The sequence below is a fragment of the Chroicocephalus ridibundus genome, chromosome Z (genome assembly GCF_963924245.1).
Source record: "Chroicocephalus ridibundus chromosome Z, bChrRid1.1, whole genome shotgun sequence".
In the NCBI taxonomy this organism is placed as follows: Eukaryota; Metazoa; Chordata; class Aves; order Charadriiformes; family Laridae; genus Chroicocephalus; species Chroicocephalus ridibundus.
Genome location: NC_086316.1, coordinates 7151015 through 7174851, shown reverse-complemented (window position 1 = coordinate 7174851; position 23837 = coordinate 7151015). Strand labels below are relative to the sequence as shown.

At 41.2% G+C, this 23837-nt stretch overlaps 1 protein-coding gene across 3 annotated transcripts in view; it reads right to left on the bottom strand.

The window, feature by feature from the left end:
* HAPLN1 (hyaluronan and proteoglycan link protein 1) overlaps positions 1–23343 on the bottom strand; it is a 32159-nt gene extending 8816 nt beyond the window's left edge. The window contains exons 1-3 of one of the 3 annotated variants that reach the window (XM_063320270.1): positions 23207–23343; positions 22463–22588; positions 9295–9666 (exon numbers count right to left, since the gene is read on the bottom strand). In XM_063320270.1, coding sequence (XP_063176340.1) covers positions 9295–9666; positions 22463–22562 — 472 coding nt within the window. In that variant the 5' untranslated portion in view covers positions 22563–22588; positions 23207–23343. Of the gene's footprint in view, positions 1–9294; positions 9667–22462; positions 22589–22874; positions 22949–23206 lie in introns of those variants that run through there. The other 2 variants (XM_063320272.1, XM_063320271.1) reach the window with 2 other exon arrangements.
* Positions 23344–23837: the final 494 nt, after the last annotated feature.

The following is a 23837-nucleotide window of genomic DNA, read 5'->3' as shown; positions in this document are numbered from 1 at the left end:
TGGGATTTGGGGATTTTCTGGCAGTCACTTAGAAAGAAGAAATTGTAGTACAGAGGCATATGAACTATTTCTTTTTACACATAGACATTAAAATGAAATGTTTTGATTGACATAAAAGGGTGTTATATTCTTTGCATGGACCCTTGCCAAGATTTCCTGGGAGGTTCAAGACAGTTGGGTTTTTGTTTGTTTATTTTTATTTTATTTCACATTATCCTAGGAATGGGAAGGTATTTCAAGTCTGGCTTAATAACAACATTTCAAGGCTAGACTGGTAGGAAGCATAATTTCAGTGTCCTGAGGTCTTAAAATAGGAAATCTATAGGGAAATAAAATCAGTGAAGTCGTGCGTGGTTTTAGGGAGACTTTTCTGCTACTTTCCAGCTGTTTTTTGGCAGTTTGTCACCACTCAAGGAGGGAGAGCTCCTCACAGAGGGCATTGGGGAGCACGGTTCCTTGAACAGGAGACAGGTTTCCCCAATGCAGATGGTGACCCACGTAGCACACATCATGCGGCAATGCAAGACAGCCATAGTAGGAAGCCATCACCTTCCCTCATGACCCTTATGGCTGCCAAAAGCACTGCTGGCTTAACCAAAGGATGATTGCTGGAAAGCCACTGTGCAAGTAGCATGGGCATGCCAGATCCTTCTTTCCACCCCTGAGGACCAGCCACAGGCTGGCCTGAAGCCCTATATGTATTGCTCATCGGTGGTGAGCCATTGCAGACAGTCACGGCAGAGAGACCTTCTCATAACAGAGGACATCCACGTGGAGATGGAAAACGTGGGGACACCTCCAGAATTGTTTCAACAGCAACATTTAACTGAAGTCATTGCCCTTATCTGACAGATTTTTCCACAGTATATTTTCCGCTTGTTTTATCAAAAATATCTGTAGTTAAAGATCGCTTCTTGAAGCATGAAAGATACTTCAGAAAATGCTGAAGAACCACCTCCCCATGTGCCTCTGATAAAAGAGAAGAGAGAGACTTGAAACAAAAGTTTGGATCAGACCACCCTAATCTTTGGCAGGGTTTAGAAACTTAACCCAGATCTAAATTTTACAGTTGGCTTTAGCCCAGTCTCATAATAAGATGAAATAAAACAGCATCAGGGAAGATCCAGCTCAGAATGTTTATTCTCAAACCTCTCTGTAGAACCAAGTGCTGTAGGATGCAGAGGGACTGAAGACAAGATAACACATGAGATGAGCCAAAAACTTCATGCTGGTATAAACATCCACCTTTCTTTTTACTTTCTCCCTGCTGATGAGTTTTCCCACCTATAACAAGTTCCTTGTCTCCATGCAATGTAACATAGGATAGATGAATTACATTATGGTCATGCAAGACTGTCACCATGCAATGAAGCCATTCTTCTTTCTGAACATTCAAACCCACTTCAGTGTCTACATCTTAACATCTCCTTTCTTTCCCTTCTCCTCCTCATGCATCTATCGTCCAAAAAGTGTTATTTTTGTTAAACAAAATCCTTGTTATTACTAAACCTTGGTGACTTGGTCCAAGAAAATAAAGCATGCAAATGTAAACTTGGCAGGGTAATAATAAACAACATTTTGCTCCCCTTCAGCAATTAATTAGAGAGTCTGCTGAGGTTCTTTCCTTTTGTAAATCCTTTGTTAAATGGCTTTTCGGTTATTAGCTGTTCTGAACTGTAAAGCGTGAATGTAATGTAACACAACATATGCTGTTAACTGTAACTTTATAAACAAGAAGCTGTAGATGTTTCATATTTTTCTGGATCTGTTTTTCCTTCCTCCTTCTCACCTCCCTTTTTAAAAAAAATTATTCATTGCCCCTCTGTGCTAATGGATAGAAATATCACTAGCTATAATAAAAATGTAGCAAATGTCAGAAGAATCCAACCTTTATTACTTTATTAGAAATCCAATACTTATTATTTTTTCAGATCTACACTTGCCCAGACAACTGACTCCTTGTCCAGAACATGTGTTTGATTTGCATATACATGCAAAAAAAGCGTGAAAATCATCAGAGGTGGGTATTTTTTAATCAAGATCTAAACTTACATACTTCTAAAAACTGAGAAACAATGATTTGGAAACTACTCAAACAGATTTGATTCCTTAAGGCTGCCAAAATCACTTTTTAAAAGGGGTTAAATATGTATGTAAATTTATTACAAATCTATTTGAGATTGACAGTTTGGGACATAGTGTTTTAATAACATAAATGTGCACAAAACTGTAACATTAGCTTTGGGCTATATTCGGGTAGACTGCATAGAAGCTGATTTTTGTTTGAGTTCATCTGCAGTACAAGCCTGCAACTGATTAACATTAATTTCACCCTGCAGACGGGGGTGGCCATTGGTGATTTTGTAGAGCAAAACTGACTGGGTATGTGTTTTATGTAGCTTGCATTATCTTGCATCTTTGTTAATGTTTTGGGTTTTTTTTCTTCTTCATTTCCCTAACAAAGCTAGCTAAAATTCAGAGTTAGATCTTACTATTCATCTTCCTTTTGTTACAATTTAGCAGCACTGAACTTTAGTTAATTGCAAAGCGCCTTCTTCAGTCTTGGATCTTATAACCCGTCAAAAGATAATCCATCCCATCTGTTCTTGAATGGACAAAAGCTGTCCTGAGGCTTCTTACTGTTCCCAAACTACAGACTGAATCTAAACTCCTGACTCTAACCCTGTGTTTTACCAGTAGACAAAACAGCCACTTCCAAACATTAACAAATTCAGCTTAGAAAATGGAGGAAGAGAAAAACTTCCAGCCTCAGATGGTTAAAATCTGATTAGGTTGTGGGAAGAGTGAGCTGAAGAGCCTTAACCTGACCTTAGTGGCTCGTCTTCCTACCCTAAGGAGGAAGCTGAGACATTTGTGGAGCCTGAATGGGGAATATTAACTTACAATTATAGATTTCAGAGTGTGGCTCCTCTCCCAAACATGCAGTTCTGCGGAATAGGTCTTACCCCAAGAGAAGGCCCTCCTTCCCTCCAAGGAAGAGAGGGAGAACCTGAGATACATCAATTCAGTGGAGAATAAATCTGTGAGTGAGAGGAGGGCTGGGTGCGGCTTGCTGTGTGCACCTGTGACACTGCAATCGCAGTCCAGAAAATGATTGTTGTAATGGAAATTAGGATTTCTACTAAATGGGAACATAAGAATGGGAGGTATAACATATCCTCCCCATATGGACACCTGTATCTCCATGAATGCCTTACATTCAATTCCACAAATGTACAACTCTTCTTCAATTACTGTGGTTTTTAGGGAACGCAAAAGACATATTTGTGTGTCTTTTGTAAGCTATTTGTAGTTAAGAGTCTTATAAGCCCTAAAATTTAATGTAAGTGCTTTGCAATTACTCAGTTGCTGCAGACAAATTGTCAGTGCAAACAGCTATAAGAGCTACCCAAGACAACAAGGTGAGGAAATAACCTTAGAAAGCTCAACTCCAGGCAACAATTTATGGGTGCCTATTAAGCCAGCACCATGCACAATTAGCAGTTTTAAGAGTATTTATGCATAGAACAAAATAACACCAATTTCTGTTGACCCATATGGAAAAAAAGGTCTTTTTTACAGCCAGAGTAAAGAAATGGGCTTCCTTGAGTTCTAGCCCAAACAGAAAAGTAGGTTTTCTTGTAGCCAGTGTAAACACAGGTAACAGTAGGGTTTGCTATATACTATACTGTAGGGTACAGTCTTATGCTGGCAGGTTCACATGCTTGATGGCAAAATTTTCCGTGCTGGATTTCTAAAATTCTGTAAAAAGTGGTAAGTCCTTCATTTTCCTTGAGAGCCTATCTCCATTTCTCTGCCTGTCTGGACTGTTGGGTATCTGATCATTCAGCACAGACTCCATGGGTGGCCCAATGGCTGTCAGCAGGTACCAGTCTCCCTAAAAATGAAACCGCGGATCGAGATGGTGTCCCTCCAGCCCACAGCTTCCCATAACCAAGCTGTCAGTGGGGTTGCTTATTTCTGACAAATACAGGCATACAAACTAGACTCATCTGGCCTGGGGGCAGATTATTGCCTGGTTTTTCTACAACCTTTATCAAAATTTGGAGATTGTTGTCTTTCCTTGCTCTCCTTAGGCTAATTACTCCTAATTCCTTTAGCATTTTCCTTTCCGGTCATCATTTCCAGATATTATTTTGCTGCTGTATTTTGAACTTTTTACTTCGCCTGCGTCTTTCAAGTACCATTTCTCACAGCGCTTGCAAACACAGCTGTGCTTGCAAAGACCTGTTACCCTGTCACAGAAGGAATTACATCGGTCTGTCATGACTTACCCTTGACAAACTCCCGTTGTCTTTTACAAGACTTTTTGTTGTCTTCTAGGGACTCACAGACAGTGCGTCCTATAAAATGAGTTTTATAGTAGAGAGTACCACAGGTTGTCACGCAAAGGATATTTAAAATAGCTTTTTGTGTATGAATGTAACAGCAACACACAAAAGAAAAAAATACGACACACAGTATTAGGCTAAATCTGATTTCTCCTGCTGTTGAGAGCGCGGAGCTGGTTTTATATCGGTTTCGGCTATGAATTCCCCACTGCTTACATCCAGCTTAAGAGCAAATGACTGAGTTAGAAAATGGTTGCTGTGACAATTCGGAAGAATTTATTTGCATGAAGCTTTTGGATTTGTTCGATCTATTTTGAACTAAAAGTGTTTTTGAGAGACATGCCTGTTCTTTTTCTAACTCTATCTTGGACATAAGGGCTAACATACATTTAAGCAAGATCATAAAACCTGATGGTTTTTTTGGTTCATGTGGAACCTTCTTAATGACTTTATCTAGATCTGCGTATTTCTGGTACTGTTGAACATACAAAGCAGCTATTTTATAACCTGTATTGCAAAACTAATGTGTTCAGTTATCACCACTCCCTGAAGACAGAAAGCATAAAAAAAAATCCTAATAGACTAAAAATCTGCTTTTGGCAGTTTAGCGTCATTCCACTTTCTTTGTCACCCGGCCCATGAATCTCACGGAGGAATAGCACACAAAGTATAACCGAGGGCCAATGCTGCAGCTTTCACACGCCCAGGAAGCCGAAACACACAAACCTCATGTAGTGAGAATCATTACAGTGCCTAGTATTCATAAGAAAGGAAAATAGTAAAGTACTAACATAAAGACAATTTAGTGTAGAACAGTGAAAGACCAACATAAAGAAAATGTAACGTGGGCCGAGAATATCTACCTGCCATAGGCAACCTTTTAATTTGTTAAGCTTTTGGCTCTGAGGACACTTGACAAAAAGTGTAAAACTCATGATGCGTATTTTATGTACAGGAGAGTAAGGCCATTTCAGTGACAAAATGGCTTTGGTGACAAGGCCAACATAAAAATGTCCCGCTCTCTGCAGTACTTGACATTTCTTGCAGCTACCGTGCCCAGCCCAGCCCTCCTGCTGTTAGACCAGTCCTTGTACTTAAGGCTACAAACAGGATGATAATCATGACATGACTGAACAGTTCTTAAAGCTGGCAGTTGTGGAATACCGCAGCCCTGAGTTTTAGCTGCTAGACCACACAGTCTCACTAGCGTGGGGGGAAACGGTGTGGTTTTGAATTAAATAATAGTGAAGAAAACATACCAAAGCCATGTAAGGTATGTTACAAACACAGACTGAATCTAATTTCACTGTTTTTTCAAAGCTAAAAGTACCCAAAGGGCTGGAGCCTGTCCTATGAGGACAGTCTCAGAGAGCTGGGGTTGTTCAGCCTGGAGAAGAGAAGGCTGCGGGAAGACCACAGAGCGGCCTTCCAGTACATAAAGGAGGCTACAGAAAAGCTGGGGAGGGACTGGGCAAGGGTTTTAAACTGAAAGAGGGCAGATTTAGATTAGATATTAGGAAGAAGTTCTTTCCTGTGAGGGTGGTGAGCCGCTGGCCCAGGTTGCCCAGAGAAGCTGTGTCTGCCCCATCCCTGGAGGGGTTCAAGGCCAGGTTGGACGGGGCTTGGAGCAACCTGGTCTAGTGGGAGGTGTCCCTGCCCAGGGCAGGGGGGTGGAACAGGATGATCTTTAAAGTCCTTTCCAGCCCAAACCATTCTATGGTTCTATGATTCTATGAATAAAACACTGCCACATTCGGAGAAGAAAAGAGGTCCATTGAGGTAGAGGTCAACTATTTTCATATTGATATATTAGCAAGCTTTCGCCTCGCCAAAGCTATATCGTTTGTACAGTGAGCTCATATTGGAGCAATCAGCTGTTTTGCACTGCTAGGGGGCATTCCTGGATATAAATGCTTTTGTCTTGCTGCCAATTAACATCCTTAGGGCCACCATCTCAGGACATCAGGCTATTGATGCAAATCCTTCCCACTGTGAGATTAACCTTATTATTTATAACAGATGTAGAATGTTGGAATGGGCTGATATATTTTTGGTTTTGTCCAAAGATTGATTTTTTTTTTCCCTTGATCTGTTCTGCATTGCTGAAATACGTGAAACAACATTAAAGCCAGCACTACATAAAGCTGCAGATGAGATGAAAAAGGAAGCACAGGGGCATGCAAACAGATTCCACCAACCACACGTATCCATTGTAAATATAAGTGTATTTTAATCTTTATCATTTTAGAAGGAAAATTCAATGTAACTTAGATCCGGAATCATTGGATTCAGTGGCCATAAGCAGGACTGACACTGACACATTCACTACCCTTATCTTACTTGAAAGGTTACATTTTACCATGAGGTTTCACAAACGAATTTTTCCTGTCAGTTTAGAAAACATCACTCTATAAAGTCAGAAATGAACAGTCTTACACTTGTCCCATGTCTGACAAAAATCCTTAAAAAGACATTGTTCCTTATGTTAGCCAGACACTAGTTAAAATGTATAACATTTCCTTTGAGCAGAGATTGGAACACACTTCGTTGAAGAAATATGATCCCTCCTATCCTTATGAATTTCCGTATTTTGGAGGTGGGGAAAAACAGGAAGGAGTGGTGCTGTTGTACAGGATGGTCTGGAGTTGGCATACTTCAGAGGGAGACACTGTTCAGAGTAAGAGCAGTGAGCTAGAGGGGACAGTGTATATCAGGAGGTGGGACCCAGACCTTGTATCCATTGGTCTGTGCTATATCATGAAACAGAGACAGTAAAAAAAGTAGAAAATCTCCTTTTTGTTGTGTTACTGTCTGCAGTAAAGAGAATTTCTCATTGTTTTCTTAGTCTAGTATCAGTCCAATACTGCCTTCCAAATGCGGCTCTCTGCATGTGCGCAAGTATTTGTACCAAGCTTCGGGTAAAACTTCCTGACCTGCCACTGCAGCCACCAGCATCTCCCCTTCCCCGGGCGCTCCTGGCACAGCAGGGAGCGTTGGTACTGGAGCCTCCTGCCTTTTAATAGCAGAAAGCTAATGAACTTTTGTTTCAGAGGCACAATGCTAAGTGGCACCAGATGAGGATCTGGTCCAGATGTGTGATGTGATGAACACTTTGAAGATTTTACACCGGCTCTGACCCTCTTACATTGGCAAAAATATCATAATGCCACAAAATGCAGGGAAATCCCAGCATCTGATGTGGAACAAGATATGTAGTGTCTTATCTGGAATATCTTGAAGCCTGATAGAGGTACATACTTGGTATCTAAAGAGACTGACAGAAGAATATTATCAAATTATTGAGCATCCTTGTAACCCAGGGGTGGGCTCCAGGACCGCCTGCAAAACAGCCCAAGAAGAGAAGAGACATTCTGGGGACAAACACAGGTAAAGAGATGCTGCGCATTTCTGACCTGGATTAGGTGGCGTTTGAGATTCCTCATGTGCAGGAAATAGCTGCACTTAACACATTTTTATTTACATCCTTATTGCCTAGAAACCACACTGTGAGTCCCTGGGGCTGGCCACCTCGGCATATGTCTCCTGATCACAGGGCCCATACCTGCAGCCCAGGCAGACAACCAGAGCATTGCTTTCACTTAGGTAAGAAGAATAAAGTAAAATGCTTTTTCCTCCTCCTCATTTCTGTCTTCACTCAAAACTGTTTGAGACAACTTAAGCTGGACATGTATATGTCCAGTTTTCTTTGTCTTCTAAGTTTAAAAACAACGGTGTGCGTCATGATTAAAGATGGATTATGTGAGGTGAAACAACCTAAATCGACTGTCCTGCTGGGATGGAAACTGTGCAGGGCCTTTCTGCATTCAGAATTGGAAGTTTTCAGCAGCCTACAACCAGGAATGGAAAAATGGATGTAAAGAAGTATGATAAGCCCATGACATCTATTTGGTTCCAAGAACCACTCAGCCAGTCTTATTGTGCAGGTTAACTAACTAACCGTCATAACATACAATAACCCTTAATGAGAGAGAGAGTCATATATTTCACCTGTTTACAGGTGTGAGAGCCAGGGGGTCGATTTTCTTCTTTTCTCTTCTTTTTTTCTTCCTAGCTACTTTTCACAGATAACATGGCTTCTATGCAGTTCTCTCTGGCACACACTTGCTGGCAAGTATAAGGGTAAGGGAGACATCTTCATGTAACCCTCAGCTTACTGCTGAGTTCAGTGCAGTGCTTTGGGGAAAAAGGCCAAATGCTGGTTTACACGCATTGCACCTCATAAAATTTATCTGAATTTCATAAGAGTAAAGGAAAGCTGAATTTTTGGTCCTCCTTAAAACTGTTTCACTTTTTTTTTTTTCATAATGCTTTGTACTCTAATGCTTTATTTTCAATAATATTGCTGAGGGAAATGACCACAGACTACATGTAGGAGTTGTCTTGGCAATATAGAGATCTTGGCAATATAGAGATCTATTTTAGGTAATTATAAGGCTGGAAAAAACAAAACCATTGTTTCTGGAAAACTACTTTAACATTTTTAGTCTTTGTAAGAAGACTTGTATTTGCTCGATAATCTAAAATGTCCAGAAGTTCTGTAAAATGGCTATTAGGGGAATATTTAATATAATTTTGCCTAAGCCTACTGTAAAAACACGCAATGACTTCTGTAAAGTGATAGGAGCAAATTAGAAACATATGGAGTTCTTCATACTTTGTTTGGTCATTCTTTTTTGGCTCCCCTCACACCGTGTCTCACTGGGAGCTGAATATGCCGTAGGCTAACATAAGATATAGATGTCCTAATGTCCTTCTAATCTATGATCGTTGTCATGGGCTGTCAAGCCAAGGTCCCCAGAGCACAATGAATCCCCCTCCTCAGCTTGCTGTTAACACAGTATCAGCAGTATTAAGAGAAAAAAGCAGGTATTCCTTAACACCATGCAAATCTGAATTTACGTATAATTCAGGTGTTACCCACCTTCCAAATTCAGAGCTACCACTGCTGTGTCGTCCTCCAATCCTTCAATCACCTCGCACTTATATCTCCCGTAATCCTCCAGTATGATATTTGTGATTATGAGAGAGGCATCATTTTCACTGCTTTCCCTCAGAAACACCCTGCCCTGGTAGTTTCCGTAGCTCTTTCTGTGGTGTCCCATCGCAACAAAGACGTCCACTTCTTTGAGGTAATCTGAGGTGAGTTTGGTCCACTTGACCCGGATTTTGTGGGTTCCTGAGCCAGCTGTTGACGTGTGTTCATGGTAAAATTTACATGGCAGTGTGACATTGCCACCCCGGTGTGAGAAGATTTTAGCTTGCTCTGCTACCACAAGTAGACGGGGTCCATTTTCTGTTGGGATTCAAGGAGAGAAACAAAAACAAGGATTAGCCTGCAATCCACGTTTTTCAGAATGGACATGATCAATGCCATAACAACCAGCTCTATTGTGCGTTAGGTCTGCAGCATCATTTCCCTGCAATCATTTTGTACCTATGCAGTAGTAAATAACACAGTTATATATAATTATTTACTTAGCTGCAAGTATGTCCATGCGTGTACTCTCCCAGACGGGCAGAGAGGCTAACTGGTTCACGGCATTGACCCCTTATATAGGCAGAGGCCATCCTATATACTCCACAGTCACGAAGACAGAGCTGTATAAATATATTTACAGCGTTGCATGGCTGGTGGATGAATGCCACCATCCATAAAAGGCTCCACACAAACATCCCGTATTTCCCTGCGGGTTGTTCAAGAGCAGTCTATCAATGCTGTATCTTTTCTCATAATTCGGTTCTTATGTATGGACTTGGCTTATTCAGGCAGCAGCACACAAAGCCCCTCACGATCTGAGACGCAGAGAGTCACGCTCACAAAACAGAAAAAACATTGCTGTATCAAATAGCACTATTTATATTGACATGAAAAGCGTCAGCATAATTCTAAAATGTCTCATTTTCTATTTGTATTTTATTCTAATTTTTGAGCTTGAGTTCCTCTTCTGTCAGACTTCCACCAAAGTAAGGAATTATCTTCAAATGTAAAATCCAGTCCTCTCCTGCTCGCTTTGTTCACCATCCCAATCTGTTTTTTCCTCATCTCCTTCAAACTCATCACTACTTTTTCTTTGATATTTTGATCTCACTTTTCACACAAACCTGTATTTAACTGGCTGGCCCCTCTCCTCCCCACCCTCACCGCAGACCCCCTGCTCTCTTTTCTCTCTACTAGGTCACTACGGCTGATGTTGCTCTATGAAATCATTATACGATGTCGACAGTCAGCTCGAGCCAGTGTTCGCTTCCAACCTTCAGTCTCTGGGGCTTCTTTCACAGGCTGTGCTGCCTTGGGAAAACATGGGAAAACACAGGGTTCACGGTGGCAGTCAGCGGATGTATCCAAAAGTGAGAATATTTCCTTCTTTCAGTACCTCTTGCCCCTTCTCTCATGTGCAGAAGAATTGCAAAACTGATCTAGCACGCTCAGCGCTTCTATAGATACTGCCGTCCTCTGTCACTGAGAAACCCACCGAAAATAGCAATGAATCACCAGTGCTCTGCTCTCTGGGAGAGAACTACCAACCTCGCTCTACATAACAGACTGTGAAGAAAGACTTCCTAACTCCCTGTGTGTGTTCAGCAAGTCAATGTAACAGCCTTGGAAATGTGATTCCCGACTCCAAGGCTCAGTCTGGCGCTCTCTGGTTTCAGCAAAAGCCAAGGCTGATGAGAAGCTGACCCTATGAAGGCTGGCAGCAATTTTTCTGCTGGTGTCTGTGGGGATGAATCTGGATTGATAGGACAAAACCACATAAATACGTGCAAAAATGCTGTCGGCCAGGCGAGAGGTGTGGGTGACTGGGATGGAGATGGGCTGACAGGCGAGGTGTCAGTGATGACCCCACCAGGGAGCATCCCACCTGGCCAGCTCTCTCTCCACAACACTGTAAAAAGCCTGTGGTGTGTCTGCAGCCACGGTGGGTGCAGGGAGACGCTGGGATCTGTAGCTCATAAATGTCTCCAGACAGTCCTAGGCTTCTGAGTCCTGTTGACAGGTCTGCCAGCTAAATGATATATTCACCTAAACCACAGTTTCAGCGTGACTCCACTATCTGTCCACGCCGGCTACACTAAGCAGCAGAGGAGGGAAAGGAAGGGATTCCACCCAGAGGGACCTTGACAGGCTTGAGAGGTGGGCCTGTGCAAACCTCATGAAGTTCAACCAGGCCAAGTGCAAGGTCCTGCAGCTGGGTCAGGGCAATCCCAAGCACAAATAAAGGCTGGGCAGAGAATGCATTGAGAGCAGCCCTGAGGAGAAGGACTTGGGGGTGTTGGTGGATAAGAAGCTCCACATGACTTGGCAATGTGCACTTGCAGCCCAGAAAGCCAACCGCATCCTGGGCTGCATCAAGTGTGGCCAGCAGGTCGAGGGACGGGATTCTGCCCCTCTGCTCTGCTCTGGTGAGACCCCACCTGGAGTGCTGCATCCAGCTCTGGGGTCCTCAGTGCAGGAAAGACATGGACCTATTGGAGCTGGTCCAGAGGAGGACCATGAAGATGATCTGAGGGCTGGAGCACCTCTGCTATAAGGACAGGCTGAGGGAGTTGGGGTCGTTCAGCCTGGAGAAGAGAAAGAGCCAGGGAGACCTTAGAGCCCCTTCCAGTCCCTAAAGGGGGCCTACAGGAAAGATGAGGAGGGACTTTTGATCAGGGAGTGTAGTCATAAGACGAGTTTTATACTGAAAGAGGGGAGATTTAGATCTTGTGAAGAAATTCTTTACTGTGAGGGTGGTGAGGCACTGGCACAGGCTGCCCAGGGACGTTGTGGCTGCCCCATCCCTGGAAGTGTTCAAGGCCAAGTTGTACGGGGCTTGGAGCAACCTGGTCTAGTGGAAGCTGTCCTTGACCATGGCAGGGGGTTGGAACTAGATGACCTTTAAGGTCCCTTCCAACTCAACCCATTCTATGATTCTATGAAGAAACCCCAGGGTGTCCAGCATTTTATGATTATGTGAACACATTTGGGGTGGTAATTGCAAGGACAAGCTCGCTGAGTGCAAACTTGCATCTGCTTGAGAAAAACAGGTATCCCAAATCTTCTTTGTGAGGAGATGCTGTGTCAAGAGCATTGCTATGACCTGCACAGGACAGATAAGCCAGGGTACCAGTTTCCTCTAGAATGAACAAGCTTGAGCACTGAGAGTTGTTTTACCAGGATGAGAGACCTTCCTACCTAGTGACAGACATTGCTGCACAGCAGATCACCTGCAGCCCCACATAACTGGTTTTCTTGTTCACTGCCCTTATTCCCAGAGGCGAGCAGAGGCTCAGGGCTGCTCCGACAACTCATCTTCCCCCTTTCAGAGGAGAGCATCCAAGGAGAGAGGTGATCTGAGGCAAGACACCATGGAAAGTGTTGCTAACACTGTTTCCACAGGACGAGGAGAAGGAAGAAAGTGAAGGCAGCCAGGATGGCTTGTCTGCGAATTTCCCTGCTTCCTTCAGGGACAAAGGCGTTCCACAGACTTCTGTCCATCTTGGGAGGAGAACTGTTATGCTTTGGGGTGGTTATTACCAAGAAATCTGAATCAGAGCTCAGCTATGTTGGGTCTTTAATACTGAAATAGTCAAGTTAATAAATATTAGCAGAAAGGACCGGGGCAGGAGGGAGAGTCTGACTCAGGCTGCTAACACTCGGTCTTTCTAACAACAGCTAGCCTGTGCCAGCAAGGCCTGGAGACTTGCCCAGAGCACTGTCACCTCTGACTCCAGCGTTAGCGTCTTTACACGGTGGTGTACCTCTCTCCTGGCTGCCTCCCACCTCCTCCAGCCCTCTGCAGCAGCCACTACCTGAGCTCATATCTCAGTAAGTGTAAAGAACAGAGGGGATGGGAACCTGGGAAAAGAAAGAAACGCATGGCTTTTCTCAGCCTGGAACACCTCCTACATCTCTGGAGGTTCAAAGGGAGATACAAAACTTGAAATATACCTCCACCCCCAACTTTTCTAAAAGCCAGTTCTTTTTTACAGAAAAAGGCATGATGTGCCCTTCTCTCTGGCAAGACAGTGGGGCAGTGTGCCCTTTTCTCTGCTCCCAGACCCAGGAGAGGAGGAAGGAAGAATCTCTGGCTTTCGAGGAAAAGCAGATGTCAGATTGGGGGATGCTGCGTAGTTTCTTTTTGGGCCAGAAGACATGCAGAAGACACGCAGGCAGCAGGGATTCAGGATTAAAAATGAGATGACTGGGGTTTGGCAAGAGACCAGGAGGTCTTTATTATCCAGCAGCCAGTGACAACCAGGGCCAAATTCACCTAACTGCCTATTTTTGGGAGCATGGCAAAATGAGTGGCTTTGGTCTTCCTGGAGTTGACAGAGAAGGAGTTAAAAAAAAATCACAATCGACAAAAAAAATGCCCAAACACAGAGCAAACCTGAATCCCTTTATTTACAACACGTTTAGCACTCTGAATGCAGCATTCTAGCTTACTGCTGTGAAAGTCAGCTTAAATGAGGAATGAATCCTGCTTCCTGGGTTACCTTAATACAAGCAGCAATGATCTGTTGTGAAACAACAATCCGATCATGGAAGATGGGGTAAACACTGTTTTAAAGGCTTGTCAGAGTGGCTCCCCGCCTGCTTTCCTCATTGGGTTTCTGACAAGGCTGCTCCTTCTGAATAAAATTATCTTTGTGCCTAAATGGCAGGAATATCTAAAAGATGAGTGCAAGAAGGAAAAAGATGGGACATGCGAGCGTTATCACAGTGTCCAGCATGTTACTTGGAGAAGACAATCCTTCTCTTTCCCCAGAACTGCTTTATTTAGAAGTACCATCAGAGCATTTGTAAGGTGAATGGTCAAACAACTATGAACCCCGCAAACCCCAGATGATCCCTTGCTAAGCGGTGTCTGCGACAGGACAGTTTGGATACTTGCTGGAGGTAAGACGGACCACATGCATGCACCCTCAGACGGTGGACTAACAGTGAGGAACGCCAACCTCCAGCTGCTCTTTCTGTTGGGAACAGAGATGGCAACAGCCTGGTTATTGGCTCTGGTCTCAGCTCCAAGGTCAGAAATGGGATGAGAAAGGTTTGCAAGGTGGGGTTTTCACCCTTCCAGGGATATTTTGCCTTGTTAAGACAGGCAGCAGCTTCGCTGTTAGTACAGAACAAGGCACCACTGGGGACTAATTTGCCGTACTTTCTCCACTCCTGCTCCCCGACTATCGATTCTGACGGGCTGTGGCCATTTGTTAATCCTCCTGGTGCAATGAGATGGATGACAAAGGCAACGTAATGCAAAAACAGCTAAGCTAGCTAAAAATGAGTTTGTCCAAGTTGCAGAAGCTCTCCAGTTGCACGGGACAACACAAAACTCTGGGAGCTCCTTTTCCAAGCTGTAGGGAAAGACTGCCTGCCACAAATGAAAACTCACTTGGAAACTTGCTATTTAGGTTGGCTTGGCTGTATCTCAGCGGTTCCAAACCAAGGAGGTATGGAGGTGTATACTGCAAATGAAGGGGTATCTTTCTACCTTAAGTAACACAGCACGCTGTCTGCCTCTGATTCTCCTCCTCTCTTTCTCCCTTGTCTGAATGCTATGCAATTAGCACTGCTGTTCTGGCTGTCATTGCTTTGTACACAACTGACCTTACCCTCAGTGTGATCCCCACTTCAAGGACAGTTAAGTGGAGTGGCATTCATGCTGCTAGAGCTCTCAATTCAGTCTCACCTGCTAGCTTATTGGTTTATTTCCAAATTTTACTGCTGGACACATACTCCTATTGGTTTGTCTTTTTAGAGGTTTGGGTTTTTTTCGTGTGGGATTTTCTTTCTTTTTGTTGTTTGTTTGGCTTTTTTTCCTCTTAGCTGGCTTCTGCACTGAAGAGCAATGGCAAGCCAGGTTTGAAAGGCCAGGAACATAGTGTGGGGCAGAGAGCATGAGTCATGCCATGTCCCTTGGGAAACAGCTTTATCCACTTTATCCGTCATAACTGTCCAGAAACTTATGTTGACCTGGCTACAAAAACTTGATTATTCCCACATTTTAATGGACTAACTTACAGAGCAACAGTGGAGAAAAAAAATGTGCATTTTTAGAGAGAAAAAAATCATAAGTAAGGGATCACATCTTTGATGTGTTTTGTCAGATAAACTCATGTATTGCCTAAATGTTCCACACTGTTAGCAAGACATTAGGTTAATAACACGGTGTGCCATCCTACTTTAAATAAACAGAATTGTTTCTGGCTTTCCTGCAATATTACCAAGGAATTGAGCCTAACTGTTATGCTAAAATATCCTCACTCTTCCTGTAGCAGTGGCATATTTTGTTATCCTACCATGCTAACTTAAAACTCAAAAATAATTTCTGTGATAACCACAATTCCCACTTGCTATAATATGTATGGAAGCGCATTATTGATATACGCATATATGTCTGTATTACTCAGAGAATCTGAACGGAAAAACATACGGAAGAATTACACAAACACTTTTTTCCCTATTTTTTCCCCTAAAAACTATATTTTTTCTATGTTTTAACTAACTATCTTTTTACTTTCACTTTCGGGAAAATAATCTAAAAACTTTTGCAAATCAGCTGTAAGACTAGGAAAAGCTGTTCTTATTTGGCCCAAGCATTAATGTGATTTTGTTTATGTCATGAGAAAGAAAATAGAAGCATCAAACTCCCCTGTTCCTACCTCTAAAATGACAGGATAAAATACTCTCTACACATTACTTTTAAGTTTTGACGTATAATTGATAAGAGAGATGATAGATAAATCTTAGTTAAAAAGTTTACCTGGTTCCAAATAATAGTACAGCTAAAAATACTCGCTTTATAAATGGCAGAGAAGAAATCTGTCTCTCCAACATAGAGACGACAAGATTGATGTAAAACATTTTTCAGCTGATCCCATCTACTCAATCTGAGCAACACGTTGCGGGGAATTGTTAAAGGGGTCATACTAACTCAAGTTTAGGTTTCTAGGAGACCTAACAACACATAAAACCATCAGGGAAATAACAAACTTCAGCTCTTCTGAAATATTGCCACCTTGTGCCTTAAATAAACTTTAAGTACGTGTTTACTTCAGTGTAGATAAAGAAATTGCATGAAGATCAGGCCTCATAGAGCAGAACAGAACAGAAATCATGATGTCTCTGCACCTTCTCTGTACAGAAGGAAATCTTCATGGGTGGCATTGAGACTGTTTGACAAAACCAAAATATCACATGGAAACGGTGAGGAGGTTTTCCAGTTCTTTAATTACCTTTAAATGCTATATATATGGAATTAGACTGATGTAGAAAGTAAAGGCAAATCAGTAATTCAAATTGATGTTTAATGTAAATGGTTTTTGGTTCTGTAGCAATTTTTTGCAACCCAAATATATTGGTACCTATAATTTAAGGTCTTTTTCAGAACCTGCAGTCCTGAATGCCTTTGATGAAACCAGCATGCCAACACTAGGTGAGGTTGCTCTTTGCTGACTTTTCTATTACATGCTGTTGCAACATGCCATGGTGCAAAGAGGAAAGCAAGTTGTGTTGATGTAAAGAAGCAGCTCAATTTTAAGAAGAGACGGCAAAACAGATCATGACATAATCTAAAGTGTCCTGAAAGGCAACAAAACTAGTGAGAAATTTTAAGCGGAAAAAATAAATGGAAAGAAATAACAGGTAACGTGGGAAAATGCAGAAACATGGACTAATGGAAGGAAGTCAAAAGCAAAGAGGAAAGGTATGAAAGCTGGGAAGATAAGAATTAACGTATGAGGTAAAATCAGTAGTGCACCTAATCTCTTGTTATGCCTTTGGCTAGTCCAGCAAGTCTATGCAGCTGCTTTCTCTCTGTTGGTTCTGGCTTGTTTTAAAGAAAAGGACATGGACTCTGAATAAACCTCATTATCATACAGAACAGGTTGGGCTAAGATTTCTTTTGCTGTTGTTACTGATTAATTGATTTAACTTTCCTTTTTTTTTTTTTTAATAGGACAATCTTAGAAAGTTTTCTGCTCATTTCATGTTGTCACATTTCTTGGTCTGTATACATATAACTGCACAGATTTCTTGATAGGTAAATGGGTGTATCCTTGTATCTGAAAGGTAAAAAAATGTTGCATAACATAAACTCACTTATATTCAAGGAAGAGCTGAAAAGGTAAAAGTTGATCCTTTTCAAACAAAACTTTGTATTCTCTTCTCCGGCCTTCCTTGTTGTATTTCTAAAACTGAACAAACTGGAAGCATATGTTAAAGGTTCCTGCCACCCTAAAGTAATTAACTTAGCAATTATGGTAATGACTTAGTAAACTTTGTTTATTTTGCAGAACAGCTACACAGAGAAGAATGCTCTTATCTCTTAAGGGTACTCTGCCTCTTTGAATAATTGGTCAGTAACTAGCACTACGAATAGATTAGACAGATATTCAAAGCTGAGCACTGAAAAGAATCATCTTCCTCTCTCATGGGTCACAGAGTCCTTCACAGATCTTGACTTCAGAGAAAATCCAAGTCTTTAATTACATTGATATGCTTAGAGTAGTATTGTTTTCTTGTTGTGGACACTTAAGTGGCAAGGGTATACTTTTGTCCCATTTTCACATTCACCAGATGATTTCATTTAGTATTATGATTTTTTCTAAACAGTGAAACTGGTATCCCCTAAGGCAGATGCAGTTTACCGGGGTGGGAGGGTGAGGGGGGCAGCACATCTCATTCAAATATAGTTCTTTCATTTGCCCTTTTCCACAAAAGTTAAACTGGAATGGCTTTTGCATGCAGACAAACTACCAGAGACGAAGGTGATATGGTCAAGTAGTCTGGGATAATAGAGTAGCCTGACCAAAACCAGGAAATCCACTACAGGCTTCAGGAAAGGAAATAAAGTCACAGAAGAGATGAAATGCAGCTTTAGGTTTCTCATAAATGTCGTTCATAAATATTGGAATAAAACCAAAGAAGAAAAGATATAAACAAAATAAGTGGGCCAGAGGAAAGAAGCAGAAAGGAATACTGGTGAACGTAGGGGGCAAAACTGTCTAGCAGATGAGAAATTTGACTGAGGTCCAGTTTCATTGTATTAACCAGCAAGGGAAGAACCAGGAACTAGAGCTGACACTGACGGCAGGAATAGAGATATTTGTGAGTGGTTCATTTATAAGAAAAATTGAAAGATTTAAGAGAGAACATGATAGTTATACCTATTGCAGTGTTAAAGTGGCAATGGCACTTTATGGCAAGTAAAGCTAAAGAAATCCACAGTTTCAAGACATCTGAAAGAGAGAGCTCTGTGTTCCTAAAAAGCAATGACCTGTCGGTATAATCAGAGAACAGTACAATTCATGGAACACTGCTCGCTCTGGTTAGCAAATTCTGAGTCTGAGAGAGATGGCAGGAGTTTTTGTACTAATGGAGGGGCAGCAAAGTGGGGTAACTAGATCTTCTGGTTCCTGACATGGTTGTGAAGGGAGTCAGAAGCACACTGACATAGCTGTCAGACCATAATACGATATTGATAGGTGGCTGCTCTTTAGGAAGGCCAAAAGAAAGATAAAGGTGATGAGGTGGCACTGTACATTACATTACGGTGAAGAAGTAAGAAATGATAGTGAGGACAAAACGGAGCATGGAACAAAAGCGTGTCAGGAAAGACTGCAAAAGTTCTTAGTGCAGCAGTGAAAAAAAGGTCTTTTAAACAGTCACAGGTTCATTTTGGAGTATGGTGTCACTACACAGATAAAGGTGGAAGACAATAGGGAAATGACCCAAGAGTTATATTAACAAATCCTCTCCATTTAATAATGCTGGTTTTGATGTTCTGAAAGTATGATGTTGTTTAAAGTACAAGTGTATCGATATGAAATTAAAAGATAAAGGTGAAAGCTGAACTCAGAAAATGTAGCCTGTTCAAAGAAAAGGTTAGAAAACTCACAGCCTGAAGTACTGACGTTACTACTGACACTTGGTATGGCAAACCTGATGGCAGAGATATTAGCTCACCTATCACTTTAAGAATGGCATCATGTGTTTCTGGACAACAGCAAAACAACAACTATATGTAAGGAAAGTAACTTAACTATTAACAGGCCAATTGGTCTGACCTCAACAGCATACAGGACATTAGAACAATTTTTGAATAAAAATTGTTGAAGAACAGAACTGGAGTAAGTCACTAGGAAGAGGGATAAGATGCAATAGATACTTACCAAAGGGTTTCAGACTAATTTGATATCAATAATATAATAGAAATAAATGTATGAGGCCAGGGAAATGTGATGTATCAATTTCTTGGAGATACGGGAAGCAAGTGATGTGGGAAATATAGGAAATTAGACAGGATGGAGAAAATTGGTGTTACAGTAGAAACTTTGCTAACTGTCTAAGAACTAGATACAGTGGAAACTGCCATTGGCTGGACTGAAGCATAAATGATTAGCCTAGAAAAAGGCTACTGGACTCTCTCCAGTATAATTTTTGAGACACTTTCATATTTCCACTAATTTTACCTTATAAAGTAAATGTGACTATTGAATTAATAAAATTTTCACATGGCATATTAAACATCACTGAAAGGAGGAGAATGGATATTTATAATGTTTGAAGACAGAAGGGTGGAAAAAGTATGATAACATTTAATGCTGAATGCATAATTTAGATTTTTAAGGGCTAAGTATGAAGAATTACTCATATAAACCTTGTACTTGTTAATTGCAAGTGAGAATGAGGGAGAATGATGCCCAAATATTGTCTATCTCAGTAGACTATTGACCAGCACTGGAACATGGCTGGGAAGAGTACAGATTTGATCCAAGGTCTGAAAAAAAACCACATTGTTAGCTGTGAAAAAAAATAAATACTAGTGCCAGCCTAAGATCTTACCTGGAGTAAAACCCTGGCTGGGAGCACTCAGGAAGTACGAATTCAAACAAGAATAAGTGGAGCGATGAACTACTATAAATTTGTGAGGATATGGTGTTATCCTATTAATGTTCTAAAGTGAACATCAAAGAAGAAAAATTGTTATTCGAAGCTAAGGAACAACACCAGGAGAAGCATAAGGCAATACAGTGGCAAATAAACATGGAGAATTAGGATAGTGCTTTTCATAGCAGAAAAACAGGGTCCAAAACTACCTTCCAGTAATGAGATTTGAAACTCAGCTTTTTAAAAAATTAAACTAAACCTACAGGAGATTACATGATGTAAAAAAGGCAATAGAAGAGGGATTAGTTCATTGCCTCAGGAGATCCCTTTCAGCTCTGTGTACTTGACTACACAACATCTATCCGCACCTTTTGTAATTCCAAGGCATTCCAAAGCATGCAATCCAGGAGGAGTTCAGCTACACATCTCTTATTTCAGCTGTGGAGGGGGATGCTACACTCCTTAATGTAATATAAAATACCTTTTGTATGAAGCTATAACACATGTGTTCCACAGGCTTCCCTGATTTCCAGCCTGTTTCCAGGTGTAGATCATCTTATGTGTTTATCCAGCATTGGGCAGGGCAGAATCCCAAGCCTGATGGGATTCCACAATGAAGAGTGGAATGAAAGAAATTAATAGTAAATGTACCGAGTTTTGAACAGTTTTATTCTTTTTGATTTGTGGTCTGTGTATTTCAGAGCCCGAATCAGCTAATGCGCAAAGCTCATGGTAGAGCTCAATTTTAAGCTTTAGCCAGCTTTCCTGGGAGGAACAAACTCTCGAGGTTCAGATGGGTTTTCATGGGTAGGGAGAACGGTCCGTCTTGAAACTTGTATCAGCTTTAAACTATTTAGCACTTGCAGACTGCACTGTACACATGCTGAAGCGGCAGATATGACTTGCAAATTATGCTAATCTGCTGACGCAGCAAGTTTAACACACACAGAATAAGGAACAATAGTTTTGTTTCGGTTTAATTATTTCCACTAATTTACTCTTCCAAAAACATAAATAAGATGTTCAGTGTTAAGAAACTGCATTATACAAGGCAAGGCAAACTATATGTTTATTTGTCATTGGTGTCTAATATGAACTTTACCTTAGGGTATGAATGTTCATTATCTCAGACAGTGATATGTCTTCATTTTGATATAACACGTTCATTTGACCTTCATCCTGTGAGTTTCCTTAGAGTGAAACCAGCTAGCTGTTACTCCCTATTTGACCTTGACAATCCGAGTGCCTGTTTTCAAAGGTGCAGGCTACCTTTAACTTCTGTGACTTTCCTGTGAACTTCTAAATGTTCAGGCTTTCTTAGTAACCTGCCCTAACCTGGTAATTCGTATTTACACAAACACTCAAATAACACAATTTGCCAGCTGTTGAGAGAAAGGAATCAAACTTTAAAGAGAGAGAGAACAATAATGCTGCATTTCTTAATTCGGCAAGGTTAATTTTAGCCAGCCTCAAGAAACATCTAAATGAAATCAGGAAAATCCCTGTTAGTTCTGCCTGTCCTTACTGCATAAATCCCCTGTTTTTTCTTATACAGGATGACCCTCAGTGACTGAAGCCCGGACTGAACAAACAGCTGCATTGTACTGCAGACTCAAATCCTGCTACAGCTATAAGCTCTGGGATTCAAACATGAACCAAACAGGATTATGCAGAAGGCCAGTATAATGCTTAGTGTGAATTAAAGGTATGAGGAAAGACACATTTCTTTTGGGGTAAGCTACTTTTTTTTTTTTTCCCCTAGTTTAAATAGCCCAATCATTATCTCAGACGTGCTGAGCCTTTTTAAATACTAAGCAGCAATAATTTTACGTAATGTGAAGAACTATGTATGACAGTCTTCTTAAAATCATATATATTCCACAATAAACTAAAGGTATTTCGATCAATTGCAGTTGCGTATTACTTTAGGATGCATGCTCTTTATCTTAAATCATGCTTTATTTTACTCACTAATCTTTGCAAGGTTGTGAGTAAGTGCTATTAATAAGTGCAATTTTCATTATTTATTTTTTTTTACTTTCCTTCGGTGTAATAATAATGCATCAGAACAAGAAAAGAAAAGGTTTGTCACCAGTAATAATAGTATTTAAAAAACAGTGCAACAGAATAAACAATTAAGGATCATTAAGCACATTATTCTGTTTCCCTCAGCAATCTGAAGACACTGGTATTTTCTCACGTATTTCCTTACCTTGAATGTGTATAATTCTTTCATGCTCCAGACTTGAGTTGTCAGGGTGAGGTTCAGCCCAGCAGACAGAAATCAGCACCAGAAAAAGTAGACTCTTCATCTTTGTAGTGAAAAGAATCTTCTTCACTGCAAGGGCATCACATACAAAGAGGCTCGTGAATTTTTTGAAACCTTTACAGTGTTGCACTGCACAACTTGTTACAGCAATGATCTTATGATCTATATGAGGGTCTATAACATATTTAACCCACTCAGCTGAAAAAGTTACAGCAGCTACTCATTTTTTAGGCGTGGAGACTGGACCTTTTTATCATGGACTTTCATTAAATGAAACTGGCAAGCCATTCTCAACTCTGCCTGTGCAGGAATGCAACATGAAAAAATAAGAGCACACACACAAACAACCACAGACCAAACTCCTTGCAAGACCGTATGTCAGCAATACCCGTGTCTCAAAACCTGCTCTAGTGTACTTTTGCTTTTCCAGCCCCACTCTGCATCTGGTCTGTAAATACAGCTAAAAGAATCAAAGCTATCACTGCATCTATATCCACTGCATGATGCAATCTGCTGGTGATAGATTTTCACAATTAAAACAATCTCCTCATACTTTTTGGCATTTCAATCAAGACTGCAACTTAACTTAGCAGTCAGGGTGGTAAGTTTGCTTGAGCTAAGCAGTAAAGATGACAAAACATTTCTTAGGCTGGCTAGAAACATCTATTTTATTTCAGATCCACTTACCATTTTAAAAGATGCCTAAATACACAATGAAATGTTCGAAACCATGCACAAAGTAGGTTAGAGTTGTATATGCTGCCACTGCAGTTGCCCTGATTGATTTTTCATTCATTTCTACCTAGAATGCTGACGCACTAACTTAGTGTGCCAGGTAGGGTCTCTGCAGTCAGCAGAGCTGAGCGCTGCAGGGAAAATCTCTGCCAGCCTCTGAGTAGTAATTAGGCAAATGAAGACCTGAAATAGAAAAGGAGGCATAAAATACAAGAGGTTTTATTTAGAGGGTTCAGGCTGCTGTGGGTTTTATAGCTATGATTTTTATGACTCTGATTTCTTGAAATAAAAGATAGCTATTTCCCAACTTTGCCTTGCAAGAGACTAGGATTTTTTCCCCAGTCATAAAATAGTGGCGGCATTATTAATACGCTTTCTCTCTAATGCAGGGAGAAAATTATTTTTTCCCCTTTCTCTCTGTCAGAGCTCAGAACACATCAGAGTTGCAGGGTGCTCTCGTTCAGAACCTGGGTCAAGGTCTGAGCTTTGCAAACAGTCCTTGTCCCCAGATAGAAACAAACATCTATGTGTTTCAAGTCTAAAGCCAAATATTGTAATCCTAAACCAGCCTCCGTTACAGACT